This window comes from Triturus cristatus, chromosome 9 (genome assembly GCF_964204655.1).
Source record: "Triturus cristatus chromosome 9, aTriCri1.1, whole genome shotgun sequence".
NCBI lineage: Eukaryota > Metazoa > Chordata > Amphibia > Caudata > Salamandridae > Triturus > Triturus cristatus.
In genome coordinates, this window is record NC_140592.1 from 135,897,446 (window position 1) to 135,913,816 (window position 16,371).

The following is a 16,371-nucleotide window of genomic DNA, read 5'->3' on the forward strand; positions in this document are numbered from 1 at the left end:
TCGGAGACCTCAACTTCCACCTCAACGAACCAAACTCCTCCGCCCTCTTAGACATCCTCAGACTGTAACAACTCGTTACCACCCCCACCCACATGGCAGGACACACCCTCGACCCCATCTTCGCAAGAGGCAACAATGCCACTCCAGCCACACCTCGCAGCAACTCTGGACGGAGCACCACTGCGCTCACTTTCACGTGAACAAACCCACTTCCCCCAAATCTACATCCCTTCCACCACGGAGGAACTGGAGCAAGGTCACAGAGGAGCACCTCTACTCCACCCTCAACCGCGATGCCCCCTCCACCCCGAATAACGCCAACCTCGCCGCCAAAGAACTACACAGATGGATCACCAGCTGCGCAGACAAACTCGTACCCCTTTGCATCCCTGACAGACAGCGCCCCAAGAAGGCCACTTGGTTCAACACCGACCTCCAAGAATCCAGACGCACCTGCAGACGCCTCAAAAAGAAATGGGAGGAACAGCAAATCTTCGGAAGACTGCACCACATACAAGAACGCTATGACAGAGCACAACCAACTCATCGGATCTACCAAAAAGACCTTCATCCAGAACAAGATAGCCGCCAACTCCAGCAATTCAAAGGAACTTTCCAGCATCATCCAAAAATTCCCCTAACCCCCCAGTGAAGCCACGGACATCACCCCCTCCCAGGACCTCTGCAACAAGCTCAGCACCTACTTCCGTGTGAAAATCAAGTCCCTCTACGACAACTTCGACGAACTGACACCGGACGGCTAATCCAGGCCCTCCCCCAGCAATGCCAGCCAACCCATCATCTCCACCTGGACCCAACCACCACAGAAGGCACCGAATCAACCATAACACCAATAAACAACAAAGACCTGATTGAAAAGGGCAAACCCTAATTTTCTTTATAAGCCCAGTGCCGGGGGGCTACTACATCAACCCAACTGCTGGTCATAAACCTTTACCAGTCTTATCTAGTCCTAAATGGCCAAATATTTCTATTAAAACAAAACGTTTGTCATTGTTTTAATAGAAATCCGAAGTATCACCACCTACAGGGAGCACTCCCTGCCCGCTGTTCTTGTAACCGCAGATTACCCAGGGGCTCCCCAGTCGCTCACCTCAGGTCTTCCTGTGAGGTCTTGGTCCAAGTCGCTCCCTGTTAGCGCTGCCAGTCAGCTTTCTTGCCAGCCATGCCCCCCCTTCCCTCTCCCCCCCCAGTATAAAGCTCTATGGGGCTCATCCTGATGTAACGGGAGAATGGAGTAGGAGCATGTACTGAAAATAGAGTGGCAGAAGAAATACCATATCAGATCTATCCAGTAGTGACAGGTGTGCAACATGCACCATGCACTAGTTGCAGGCAGCTATCCTACATGCCCTACAGGGTCCACTCAGGTACGACTGACGAGCAGCCCATGACATGTAATGGATGCAGTCACCATCGTAAATGAAGGTGCGACAGTAGAGTAGCCCATGGCATGTAATGGAAACAGGCACCATTGTAAATGATCTAAAGTGTCAGTTCAGGGGTAAAGATTAACCTAAAGGCAAACTGTTGCAAAGTCATCCTGTGCCCTGGGCAGCCCCCCCCAACTTTTTGCTGACTGGTCCAGATGGTAACTGACTGACTGACCGTGGGCTTTTCCTAACCAGGCCCAGGGTCCGTGGTATGTTGAAGACACACTTGGAATACAGTGAAAACACCTACATACACTAGGGTTCACTATGGGTTAGGGTACCCCTAGGTTTGGGATGACCTCTGCTATAAGGCCCTAGCACATAATAGGGCAGGGGGGGGGTTGACACTACCTTTAAGTCCCTAGTGCATAATAGGGCAGGGCAGTTTAGAGGCCAGCAGCCTTTTCTGCACTTGCATGTGTGCACTGCTGGAGCCTGAGGTCAGTTTAAAAGCAGCCCTGTGTAGCAAATTGTGCCCAAACTCGACTTAGGTGTTTGGGGCATTTTTAATTATTAAACTACAATGTTTGGGCATATTAGGTACCCCCAGGGTCTCCCCAAGGTATTCAGGGGTGGGGGTGGGGGCCAGGTAGTTATAAAGAGGACCCTTATAAAATCAATCTAGGAGAAAGGCAGAAGACACCATTTACAACTCTCCTCTTTGAACCCCGCAGATGCTAGGCTTCAGGAAGGAATGGGCAGATGCAAGGGAGAGAGACTATGGAGATTAGCCATCTCTTCTCTCTCTCTCTACTGAAAATTCGGACATATTGAATTTTGGAGAAATAGTGCTTTCTGGGAGAACATTGTGCCACTCTTTGGAGGAATTGGTCATGCCCTGGTGTGTTGCCCTGCACCTCATTGGACAGGAGTGCCCTCCTGCTTGACCCCAGAGAACACTGAATACGTATTTGAGAGAAGCAGTGCCTCTCAGATCTGCTGCTTAAACCTTAAGAAAGAAGAAGGGTCCACGCTGGAAGTTTGATTTTTTTGTACCAAGCAGGCCCTGCACTCTGACTGCATGAATCCTGCTGCACAACCTGAAATTGCAGCCCTGTGGATCACACCTGTTTCAAAAGGACTAAAGAGTGGCCTCCCTGCAAGCTACAGGTTAACAGAGGTCACATGGACCATCTCCACAAAGAATCCTCAGCCTGGAGTGCTACCAGTGCATTTGTAAGGGTTTTGTCCAAGTGGACTGTGGGAACTGAAGTCTCAAACTTTTGTGGAGATTCCAGACCCTTGGGTTGCGTTTTGGACACTTTGGACCAGCAAGAGGAACTTCAGGGAGGGGTTTCTCACTGACACCAGCCTGCTGGAGGAGGCTGCACAACGTCTGGTGAGAAATCCTCCGGAAAAGTTGCTAAGTGTGAATTTGTCACTGTCAAAGGCAACCAAATGTCCAAAGGTTTGCACTACTGGTTTCTGAGCACGAGAAAATGTTTAATCTTTAATAATTCATATAACTGGTTCCCTATAGTGGATTGGTGTCATTTTAAAGATACAAATATTTCGTATTTTTATATATTGGTGTTGGATTTTCATTGTGTGTTGTGTCTTAATTATATACTGAATTGGTGTTTTTAAATGCTTTACATACCTGCCTTTGAAGTTAAGCCAGCCTGCTTGGAAGCCAAGCTACCAAGGGTTGAGCATTGGAATAGTTTTCTAAGACCTATACTGAGCCCTATATTGAAAACAGTGGTATTATTGCCAGTGGTAAAATCATATCTGCCCCAACTAATAATCCACTTTCCAACACAAGCACATGAGAAATGTAGCTATAGCTAATGCTTTTTGCAGTCTACTTAGAAGTGATAGAGGGCAATACACATGCATTTACTGGTTTCAACTTGCGAAGGCCCAAGAAACCCCAATGTGTTCTTACCAATGCCCAGTAAGGAAGGTAACCTAACAGCAGCAAAAGGTCTTAATATTTATGATAATGCCCCTTTTCATTATTTGAGTGAAACTATGGTCTCTTTGTCTTAGGTGACGGAGGTCAAAGAAAAGCCCATCACCAGGAAATGGCGTTGAAACTCGTTAAGTTCCCAGGAATGGGATGTCTTCCTTGAAAATGAAGTAGGTTTCTCTTCCTATTACACTTTTTTGCTTTTTTTCCCATGGGAAGATCTCTTAAGAGAATGTTCCCTGGAAGATGACTTACCTTTGGAAGAGGGAGCCTGCTTGGAGATCTCCCTATAGGCCTGAAGATAATTATCACTGTACCTCCGGCTCACTGATGGACTTTAAGTGCATGGAGGCATAAGAGTCGCAGGCTACGGCATCACGCTCGACCCAGGACACTACTGTTAGTCATCACAGGGTCCATAAGGGACATTTTCTTGTGGCGCCGTCTGCAAGGCTTAAAACCATAGCCTCTTTGCAGAGCCATTTCACTTAGTCACTGCTGAAAGCTGATAAATTTGTTGCGAGACATGGAGAGTCAGCTCAAGACCAGGTTGATAAGACATGGAAAACAGGAACTGACGTAAGCACGTAGGTTAGGGCCTAATATACATCAGTGACATCACGTCCAGAGATAAAGTCACATCTGGAGAAGCAGGGCATCACCTATTGGTGCTGAGCAGTCCGTGCTGGAGAAACATTTTGTGACCCAATCTGAAGCCAGAAATGAGCCTTCATAAGTTGAGGTATCTGCTGGAAGACGTACTCATCAGAAATAGATAGTGTGGTAAATACATAGCTTGAAAAACAATTCTAGCCTAAATAGGCAGCCAGTGCAATGTCTACAATAAAGCAGAGTCCAAGGAACAACTTATGGCACCCAGTGGCAGCATTACAATTATTGAAATGCAAATCTGTGTTCCTTGGTCAAGCCCAGCCAGATCAAACTAACAATCCAACTGAGATCCAGTAAGTGCGGCAATTGCTAAAACATAACCCTGACTAGGCAAGCAAGATACAATATTTCTCAGGAACATAAGTAGAAAAAACAGAAAGAGGGATGCTTTGGTGAGCCAGTAAAAGGTGACTTCCAAATTGAAATCCTAGCACGCAAACCCGAAGGGCAGTTGAGCAGACCAATAAAGGAAGAACGCTCATCCAGAGCCCTTGCACTAATGCGTATATGTATGTCATATTTATGTAGGATTTTTTCAATTGTTCATGTACATAAAGGTGGCGAGACCGCTAATGCTGTCTCTAGGACAAATATAAAAAAGGAAGCCAAAAGACTGAATACAGATATCCAGAGACTGTAGATTGTCATTAAGCTATGGGATAAGGCAGAACCCTGGGATGTGGAGCAATTTAACTGCTTTGCACACAACTGATAAAGGATGGAGATGTATTTCTCGAGTTGTGCTCTTGTGACAGTGCAGGAACCATTCAAGTACCATACCCCTAATAGAGACTACCTGGCAGACAAATTGAAGCAATATGTAGAAATAATATCAATTCGAAGCTTAGTCGACTTAAGTATAGTTTATTGCATCTTAATAATGTGTCCAATGAAATATAAAGGAAAAAACAGTGTGCAGTCCCCCTCACGGCAATATCTAATTTAAAGAGAAGAGAACAGAACGTCAGCCTTCTTAGGCTCTTCACAACTATCCTGGTGCATGAAACAGTAGGCAAAGGCCTTTCTGCTAATTGTGTTTATTTTCTGTAATCAGGAGCGACAGGCTGTGCAGACAACTAATTTTAATGCCTTCGATTAGTGCAAGTGCATTGCAGAGCCCACGCCATGGCTTGAAAAGAAAAATCTGTACCACCGGCCCACCTGATGTGATTAGGCTAAATGGCATGGTAAAAGCAAAGTACATTCCTAGTCTATCACAGAAACATCAGGAGAGCAAAAGCTTTAAAGCATTCCTCAAAGTACTCGTACGCCTGTCCGCCCCCCCCCCCCCCATCAAAGTGCAAACATACTTAGGCCCCTATTACTGCAATATTTGGGGTAACTCCTGCCACCACTGAGGTCATTATCAATGAAAATATCTCCAGTTTGCAGCTATCTCGGTAAACCCACATACATACAGCTCCTACATGACGGTGCTGCAACCACACAATGTAGCAAACTCTCCTCTCCCCATGATTATCATTACAGGGCATCACAAGACAAGCCAGCGAACAGCCACTATGACATATGGATGAGACGGGACACTCATTTGAGTTGCACAGCCTCCTAGGGGTGACTCTGATTGCAGATAGAGGCGGTGGAAATGGAACAATACAGTTAATTTGGGCTGCTACAAGCGAAATCAAGCACTGGCAAAGTCAACTGGTCTCGGTTTAATGTGCTAACAGATGCTGCGTTAGCACTTTAGACCGATGCATGATAGGGAATCAGCAGAATCAGACAGAGAAACTATAGTTGAAAAGCAGGCCCTCATATAGTTCAATGCAAGTGCTTGAGTGGAGGCAGGAGGAAAAACTCAAACAGCCAAAAGTATTAGGTGAGGGACGAATACTCCATTATGCAGACAGGAATGACAAAGTCTTGAGCCAATGGTTGAAAGGGGAAGACCCAAAGACCACTCTTTGAATATTGTTAGCAGTATGTCTTTTGACAACTGCGCTTTCAAAATCCAAAGTATTTATTCTTTTTATTATTATTATTTATCTTATTTATTTGTTAAGTGTGAACCTGGCCCAGCCGGGCAGCAGAGCACTGTGCTCAGCAAAAAGGATACAGAAATTGCGACAAACATGGTACACTTCATAGTTCAACTTTGCAGTCACCCCTTATTCTTTACCTATCTTCTGTCCTTTTATATGAACATTTGATCGTACTGTGAAAACATGCATCATCACCTTCAAACCCATGCAAAATACATCATTGTCTTTTGGTCTTCCACTTATGCATATTGGCCATACAACATTTTATTTAGATGGCTCTAGTCTCATCCCTGAAGATGCTACTCATGCCGCACAACATGTCCTGGTTGCATATGTCCAGGGGTATGGGAGTGACCGAGGATTGAAAGATAGCCAGTGTCGATCTTCGATCCTCTGAAACATTAGGAATTTCTGAAGGCACCAGGCACAGCTATGAAAGAGAGTGCATTCAATAGCGGACTCCCTGATCTACGCAGAGACAGCAGGAACACTACGTGACTAACACATGAACTATGGACCAGCACAATATATGAGGTGAAAAACAACAATAATGCATTATGTTCAAACGAATATTTAAGAAACAATTCAATCCCATAGAAACATTATAATGCTGCAGACAGAAATCCCTAAACTTCTTCGTATTGTTATAATCTGTAATGATACTTACAACATATTTTTCAAAGTAACGACAATTCCATATATGCTTTCTATGACTATATTATTAAGCAGAACCAAGAAAGCCAATATATAGAAATCAAGGCGTAGCCAGTAAGCCACGAGCCCTAGTGCAAGAAAAGAAATTGCCCCCCCCCCCCCCCCCCCCCCCACGGCTGCTGTTTGAATTGTAAAATACAGCAATAATCAGAACTCAGTGGGCCCCTCAGGTCTCTGGAAGCAAGTGCACTGCACCCACTACACCAATGGAGACTACGCCCCTGTACAGCAACGCAAGATTACTCCCACACACTCAAAAAGAGCTAAGATTTCATTCTTACCTTCCGGCGGCTTGAAGATCTTCTTGTTCTGCTCACACCAGCCCAGGGGGTGCAAGTTTGCCGTCAAGATGTCACACCAAAAGTCTGCCTTTCGGTCTTCACCGTAGCCATCATAGCGAAGCAGCAGAAGCTGTCCACAGGTAGTTATGACAGTGGCGACCCAGTAGGCATCCACTTCGTTCTTCACTGCAACCTCCAATTTCATGCCAGGAGTAAATCCATTCTGCAAATTGGTATCCACCTGTCCAGAAAAACAGCCTGTCAAAAACTGAGCCAACAACGACAAGATCACAAAGGGCATTCAAAAATCCAAATTAACTGACTTTATCGTTGATTTGTATTCATCGTGGTCCACGTAAAGCAATCGTTCATGGACCAGTCAGGAAGAAGGTTATGAGTGAGCGTTCTTGCATAGCATCAGAGGCTCTCTGAACTGCAGTATACTGCGATGGAAACCATGCTATTCTAAGATAGATTCTGTTCTTTAATCAGTTTCCTTTCAATGGGAGAGCTTACCGGTGGAACTAGCATTGACAAAGCCAGCAGGTCTGGCTTTAGAGGAATGCTCTATGGTAATGTGAAGCATTACAAGTAAATAGCATGAGAATAGATTTGTATCTGTGTGGAAGCAAAGCACTATAAAATAATATTGGTGTAGAATAAAAGGTCTGGTGACAGTTGCACTGTGAGGCCAGACCTAAAAATCCATTTGTACTGCTGCCAGAGAAAAACAAATTATCTAGTTATCTAAGACACTTTAATAGCATTCCAGTGGCATTTGGGTGCTCCTGAAAGTTGAAACTTAAATAAACAAAATGATCATACCTGTGTGGAGGGCAGGTACTATTTTTCTGGAAGTACGCAACTTCTGCCCAGTCAAAATATGTACTCCTGGCTCCCAACATATGGAAGGAGCCAAAGTCCTGCTCTAGTGATGTTCAAATAATTGTCTGGCGACAGCTGCGATGTGAAACCAGAACATAACAAGCATTGGCATCGCAATAGGTATCGCCTTTGGGACCTTATAAGTGTTTAGCCATGCAACAGTTGATGTTGTTGAGCCAAGGATATTGTGCTGGATAACTAAACACTTATAAGGTCCCAAAGGCGAGACCTACTGGCTATGCCAATGCTTGTTCAATATTATATACAAGCCAAAGTTGCTGCTTATTTATCTTATGCAACTAACAACCATTGACAAAGCCAATAGTCCTGACTTGTTGTAGGTATGATGTTACTTGTTGTATCCTATATCTGGATGCAATGACAGAAACATCAAAATACATGTCGGGCGGCAAACAATGCTAAGCACCGATTTTTAGCGTACGTCTTTTTAAGTCACGCCCTTATTTATATTGGCCACGTTCCTTTGAGAGACCCCCCCAGGTTTTTCATCCCACTTAAAGCCCTGGGTGAAACAACACCTCTCCCCCTGTGCATGCTGTGGATTTTTCATTATTCTCACGCCTTAAAGGTGCACTTTGGGAGCTGTTGTTCCACTGCGGCGTGTGCTGAAAGCAGTAATTGCCCTTTAAGGTGCAAGTTGGGAGCTGAAATTATCTAAACCCTGGCATACTGGTAGCAGTGTTCCTAAGAAGCATTTTGTAGGCTCTCTCATCCGTTAGTTTACAGACATAAAACTATTCCCCACCCCCTTTCTGGTGCATTAAAGCAGCTACCTTTCCCCGCCCGCCTTCCTTCTTTAGCCCTGCCAATACCTCTGTTAGACACATCAAGCTGCAGTTCGCCACTTTAGGCTTCTTTCTAAACATCCCTGTCTCTTACCTTGTTGCCTTTATTCCCTGTTTCTTTAACTGCCTGGATTAGACTGGCCCACTCTACGCAGGCGCCACGGTCGATGCTCATGCGCACTGCAGGGCTCAACCTTGGAAGACACCCAATGGCAGATGTAAGAGGGATCATCGGTATCTAGGGAGGCCGATCGGAGAACTTCTAGAGCCCTCACAACCCTGTCCACCGAGAATATAAAATGGATTTATCATGCTTGCAAGAGAAACTGCATATGTTTTTAAGCAAACTCCCCACTACTAACAGTCAGTTAGGGTCATCCAGCATCCGTCACTATGGCGACCGCATCAGACTGTGCCGTGGGAACAGCCGCGGGAGAATACACTGAGCTACGAAGAATGGGGGAGCTTGAGGCGCAGTAGACAGCATATTGTAAGTGTGCCGAGGGGCAACGGTAACGTATTGTGTCAGGTGGAAAAGGGAAACGAACACTACTTGGGAACAAAGCGTTCAAGGGACCTGAAAAACTGTCCCCACTGAGTAGTCCACTTCTTGTCTTAACGCATTGTGGGATAAGTAGTTCGTAACCCCCGTTTATCAAAGTATACACCCTCAAAGAATGTGCAGCTTCTGACCTGAGAAGCCCCTGCCAAGCGCGTGCTTCGGAGAGTGAGCAGCCCATCTGTTTTCAATTACCGCACCCGCGTCTGTGTGTGCGCGCACAAGAGGGAAACAAAAGAGGGCACGCACGAGCAGCCCATCTGTTTTCAATTATCGCGCCCGTGTCTGGGCACGATAATTCAAAACAAATGGCGTCCGTGCGAGTAACCGCAAGCATTAGGCCGTGGGCGTCAACATTGGGACAAAAAGGAGGGACAAAAAGACGCCTTTGGCCAATTGCGTGCTGTCTTTTTACAAAGACGCACGCATAGGCCAATGGAATGTCAGGACTTCGAGCACAAGCTTGTTCTCTCGTGCGCGAAGTGCTGGTCAGCTCCAAGAGGCCCTCTCCTTAGAGCAGCGCATGCGCGCTGCGCTAAGGCTCCACCTAAAAACGAAACTGACTGTGGAGTCAGTTCATTCAAAAGCAAAACTCTACACTGTAGGACAGAAAAAATTGGCGCCCTGAATTTGCCTTGTTACTAGATGTTCAGGAGAAGCAACAAAGTAGCTTCTGCTTCAGTGCCAACACCATAAGTACTTGTCCTGAGCTTATCTGATTTTTGTTTCAGGACACATTTTATTGATTTTCTGAGAACAAACAGAGCAAATTAGGCTCCACATATTGTCAGTATCATCAGCAACAGCCTGCCTAACTTATATGTTTTCTGAACATCTACGTATATGAATAAAAATCATCAAATCCAAAGCATAAAAGTTGATGGAAGTGTTTTAGATATGAACATCCTTAAGAAACATAGTACCTGTAGCGTATTTCAATTAATCTTTCAAGATTTCGATGTGGAAATCACAGTATCTCTTAAAATATCCTCAGTATTCACAGAACACACACACAATTAGCACTTTACTCAGACATCCCTCCTTAAGGTTTAGAGTTTCTTAGACACTCTCTGGCAATACTAGCGGTAAATACAATTTTCTCAATAGACAAAGCAGCAGTCCATCCCTTTTTTCCAAGCATCTATAGTCAGGACCTTTGTCTTATTCCACACACGGGATATATTGATACAGGTAAACATTACGCCAACTACATACAGGGTCAGTTTGCCTTTGGGCTTCTCAACCTCTTGCTGAAAATCTAGGATGGCCATGATGAGGGTAAAGCAACTTTAACCTCCAGAATAGATGGCCACTCAGCATACACCTTATCCCAGAACTTTATTCCTTAGCACAACTCCAGAGGGTATGATTTAATATTCGCTCTCCCTATTACAATCTACATAGGCAGGGGTTCCCTATCAAAAGCACTGCAAGTTACTTGATCTGTGAAAGTATACCCTGTGCAAAACTAAGTTGCTTGAGCCTTCGTGTGCATTTTGCCGCAACCCCTGTGGTGTGCACAAGATCTTCACCCCATTCTGGAAATCCTCAAAGTGGACCCAAATAAGTTACCTAGCTTTCTCTTAGTACCTGCATGTAAATTGCTAAGCAAAGTAATGTTTTGTAGTCTGCTTTAGGTAACAATTCCTCCACTAGTACCCTCGCATTGACTGAGGAGCGATCAGTTATATCAGGGCACTCTAAATCATAGCTTGGTACAGCATGTCAAATCCATAAATAATGAAAGGATTCTGGTTGTGTTAAAGCAAAGGCAGTTTGCAGTGTGTGAAAGGGTTCCATCCTATTCCTACGCATCACACCCGCCAAATTTGATATCCCAATCATGTCCCACTGTATATAGCCCATTAACATTGCTACCACCCTGCACACAAACCATACCGCAGGGCACTCACTCTTTTTGGGAATCCTGCCTATAAAACCCACCATCTTTGCCACAGCATGCAGGGACATATATAGTACAGATGTGGCACATGGCAAGTCATCATACATTTCTCTCCAAAGAGAAACTATAATAGGTCTTATGTTGCGTAGCCAAACTACTCATCCTCAGAGAAGGAATCTTCCAATGGGGACCAAGCCCAGACACATATTGTGTAGAGGTGAGAAGATCAGTAATACCCTCTGAAGTGAGGCATGGAGGTTCCCCCATCCTATGTTAACCAACAGTTTCATCAGCGAGAGTCTTGGAGAACCAGGCCCTCAAATAATAAGTATAACCATATCAACCTTCCAGAAGAAAGACCCAACACCCACTTATAGGTGTTCTGTTGAAGACATGGGAATCGGGGGAAGGATGTACTTTTGAACAGCACAGCTCCTACGAAGAATGGACTAAATTAATTTGTTCTTCCTCACTGCCGCTGAAACCAAGCTACACCCGAATAAAGAGCCCCAATCAGGGTGAGACCGCTCTTAGGTTGCTTATGTTCTGGTTCAGAGATAACCTGGCTTGGAAGTTTGGGCTGGACTACTCCGATTGGGGAATGGTTGTTAGAACTGGGCCTCCTGGTTGGCTGAGGTACAAACCCTCTAGTCAAGGTAAGCAAGATACACACTAAAAGATAACCTGTACTTCCCCTACGATAGCTTGGCACAGGGCAGGCTTATCTAAAGAGGCAATGTGTAAAGTATTTGTGCAACACACACACACAAAGTAATACAAGGAATACATCACAAAAAGACTCCACACAGGTTTAGAAAAATAGATTATTATATTCTGAACAAAACATGACTTCAAAAAAGATAAAAATCTATGTATAGAAGTAGAGAAGTGGAATTTAAAAGAATAAATGCAGTCAAGCGCTTAGAAGCAAGTAGTGCTAAAAAGGTTACTTTATGTTAAGCTGGACCAGGATAAATCTAAAGTTCAGTGCAACCACGATGGAAGGTAGGCCAGCTACGGGACTCAAACAGGTCCCGCTGACAAAGTATCTTGGATGGAGCAAGAGTCGACGTCGAAGACTTAATGCGAGGACTCAATGGGGTGTCGTATCATCGATCCCATGGATGGAGGCAAAGCGTTGGCGTCGATCCGTGCAGGTGATGAGAAATTCAGTGTCGAACCCCTTTGCGCTACAGGCTCTGCGTTGAGGTCGAGCCACTCTGTCCGTCGATGTTGAGCCGTCACAGTCCGTCGAGGTGATGTTGTCGATCAGTTTCTGCATTGGCAATGAAAGGCAATGCGTCAGTTTCGGTTGGCACAAAGGCATCAGTGCGTCAATTTTGAAGCAGAAACAGCCGCAGAACCCACTTCTGAGGCCCAGGGCTGGATTGGCAGTTCAGGCAAGGGAGGACTCACAGGCAGGCTCTGAGACTTGAAGAACAGGGGGCAAGTCAACAATCCCTTGGAGATCAGTTTGGAGTGAAGGCAGAGTCCAGCTCTCCTTCAACATAGTCAGAGAGTAGCAGGCAGCAGGGCAACAAACAGAAAAGCAGGCCTTCCTGATCAGCAGTCCAGTTGAGTCCTTTTGGCAGCACAGCTGTTCTTCTGGCAAAGCTTCAGTTACAAGTCTAGTAATGTCTGATTTTAGGGGGTCAGAGACCTAGTACCTCTACACAAAAGTGTCTCTGATGTGGGGGTAACTTCAAAGCAGCTCTCTGAAGTGCACAAGTATCCCTTTCAACCCAGTCCTGACTGCCAGGCTACCTATGGGGGGGTAAATCAGACCTTTGTGTGGGGATAGGACACTACCTATTCAAGTGAAGTTTTAGCCCCTCCCTTCCATCCTGCCCATCAGAATGCAGATGTATGTAGATGGGTGCTTAGACACCTATCCTTCCTGTGTTGTAACTGTCAAGAGGGAATGAACAAAGTGTATCTGTCACCCACCTCAGAAGTGCATTGGAGGAAGGCCGTCAGGCACACAGAGCTAGGTGCAGAGAAATGTTCACGTTCTAAAAGTCTTTTATACTATGGGGGTTGGGTCTGTAATCCCAGCCAAGGTTAGACCACCCTCAATAAGAACAACAAAATACCTTGGCTGGTAATGATTTTTGACAACTTTGTTTTTCTTAGGTCAAGGAACTTAATTACATTGGATTACATAAACCAAAAGTTGTATGGGTCATATTCCCCTAACTGATCAAATAAATAAAAAAATGACAATCCATCAAGTACAAAAGTGACAGTTTTTTTGGTGCACGTGAATATCTACATTAAACTGACATTACACCTATATTATACTCAAATACATGGAAATGATACTGCTTCATTTGCACAGTTCAATAAAACCAAGAATTAACCTTTACACTGTAGTGGGCTTTTATACGAGTCTTGAGTTCTTTTTTTACATGGAGAGTCCAATTTTTTTCACTTCTTTGGACTCCCAAATTCTCGCAACCACAGGTATTGTGCCAACTAATTCTTTCAGGGTACAAGGTAACTGTCTCAACTTTATGGGTTGCCTGTATGCAGTATGAGTCCCGCAACTCCCTATTTCATTAAGGATGACGCGTTTCGACCCAGTGGAATAAGGCTGGTTTCACTAAAGGGATAACAAATAACTTTGATTGTGATATCTTCGGTATTTGTTAGTTCACCTTCTCTCTCTCTTTTTTTTTTTTACATGAATTACCTCTCGTTTTTTAAACTTGATTGAAAAGGCTTCTAGTTTTTCAATTTGTTTACTCAGAAGGTTCTGAATTGCTGTTCAAAAAACAATACACCAAAAAAACGAACATTACTTTATGTTTGGAGTCTTAACTTTATATTTGTTGTTTTTGCATTATTAAGGAACGAAAGTGAGAATGCATTACTTAATTTAGTCTTAAAGCGATTTAACATTGGGGCTAAGATTCAATAAAACCAGAGGCTTGTTGCCTTTCACTGTTCCTGAATGTTTGCTTAAGTGGGCCACAGGTTCAGTCACATGTCCTTTTGATGTATTAGGCTTTTAACGAGAAAATGTGAAGAAAATTACTTTTAAAAGCCTTTTTATGTACAGACAATCTTTGATTTATTTTACATGCAGCAAGCTTTTGCGGCTTACCCCATTTTGCCAACTTTTTCTTGTGAATGCACAACTTCCAAATGTTACTATTTGTGGGAGAATCGGCTGATACAGTGTTTCAAATACTTATTCTAAAAGAAACAAATTAAAACGCCATGTTTTTTATGTTACAAGTTGCCGCTTAACCTTCAGTCGTAGTGTCTCATTTGTGTCACCCGTAGGTGAGCATTTTCAACTCTAACATGCTGATTCTATTAGCTCGACTTACATATTGATTCTGTAATCTTCATTTCCGTGTGCAGGTGGATGCGCCTAGTAACCTCCTCACTTTGGGTTGTTGTGGATGAAAAACTCACAGCGTTTTCCTTGCTAGAATGCCGTCATTGCTGTTCACTGAGCTCACTCGAGAAAGACCTTTGTAGTTGAGCAACGATTGGGAGCACTGCTTGTTGGTCCTTGTAGTTTATATGATGCTTCCATTGAAATAATTTATTAACCTGTGTGTACCAGAACACACATTATACATATTATTAATTCATGTGGTTCGACAATGTTGTTCTTTTATTGAGTTAGGCTTGTGGGCTTGATTGGTGAATTTGAATTTGCTACTACACTTCGTGCCACAGAAACTTTACAAAGTTAGTGAATATAAAAGGAACAGTGAGGTACTCAATTAGCATTAGTAATTTGGCAGGTTTGAATGTTAGCCCAAATCTTCATCTTATGTTGAAGCTGGTTACAGCTAATTACAGCAGGTGTAGATATCCAATCTTAAACCCCTTCCAGACTAAAATCTTTGCAGTTCTGACATTTCATTAAGCCCTCTTATTCTTGTGCTATAACGCAGTTTAAGATAAGTTTCTTTTTGAATGAGTGTCCTCTCCAGATCACATCCTCTGGGATTGGGCTGGATCACCATCAATTCTGTCCACTTGGAAGTCATTCTCTGTGTGGCCCATCTGTTCAAAGTTTTTCACCAGAGGTGCCAAAGTGACCTTCCTACGAATTTGGGATTCATGTTGAATGATCCTTTGCTGTACTTCTTGAGTAGTCTTTCCTATGTACAATTTTTGACATGGGCATATAATGTCGTAGACTTCATTCTTTGTGCGACAGATGGAAAAGACATGTTTCCATTTAGTGCTGTCAAGCTGGAATTCGGATTCTTCTATGGTTTGGTTGCAGGTTAAGCATGTGCCAAATTTGTGATGACCTTCAATGAGTAATAGTTTCCCATGTTGTCTTAGATTGCTTTTCATCAATGTTGGAGGAGTATATGCCTGAACTAAATATTTGCCTATATTCACATTTTGATTTAAGGCAGCAATGGCTGTTCAAACGTAGTGTCCACTTTTGAAATTAGCTGCCAGTTTTGAAGTTTTTGTTTTAATTACTTTTTTGTAGATAGAATATGGACACAAACACCACTCAATCAGAAGTTTTTTAAATCTTCTTTTCAAAGAGGGACCCTTGGGTGTACAGCACACATGTTTTACTGGAGTGCAACTGGCCTATACACCAACATTTTCTTTGAACAAAATTGGTGGGAGCAAATTCCAAATGCTCTAAAGCTCTAAGATACTGCTCCATAACTCACTCCATCAAATACTATTGGGCCAAGGTTCTACAACTTCCCAACACACACATATACTGAGTGCCTGTCACCCTAAGATCCTAGGAACAGTTCAGCACATACAGAATCACAAATTAAAAGTTACATTATAGTTTGACTCTAGTCCACGTATCCAATCGACTACCAATCTTTGTGTAGCTCAGACCCAGTTCTCATAGACTCACATACTCCTATCAATATCAACATTTCTCCATTATTTCTGTACACTCTGAAGTCTGGGAAGAGTAACACATTAATGTTCTAAAGGGAACCTTCCTGCCATGGACTGGATACTAAGAACGTATGTTGAGTTTCCTTCTGAAGTGAACAAAGAAAAGGGTGACTCCTCCCAGAAGCCATGTGCTAAACTGCACTTAACACACATAAAAGGCATCAAGTGACTACTCAAAAGGCTCACAGTTAAGAAAAAAACAGAAATGGGGAATAAACCTCACTGGCAATCTTGTAGTTCTTTACTGAACATGAAGGTAATACAAAAAATATTA

The 16,371-nt window shown here is 43.7% G+C and overlaps 1 protein-coding gene across 2 annotated transcripts in view; it reads right to left on the reverse strand.

Annotated features, from left to right (window-relative positions):
* SFMBT1 (Scm like with four mbt domains 1) overlaps positions 1-16,371 on the reverse strand; it is a 482,765-nt gene that overhangs the window by 206,046 nt on the left and 260,348 nt on the right. For both annotated transcript variants that reach the window (XM_085624542.1, XM_085624541.1), the window contains one exon: positions 7,034-7,274. In XM_085624542.1, the coding sequence (XP_085480668.1) occupies positions 7,034-7,274 (241 nt within the window). The remainder of the gene's footprint in view (positions 1-7,033; positions 7,275-16,371) is intronic.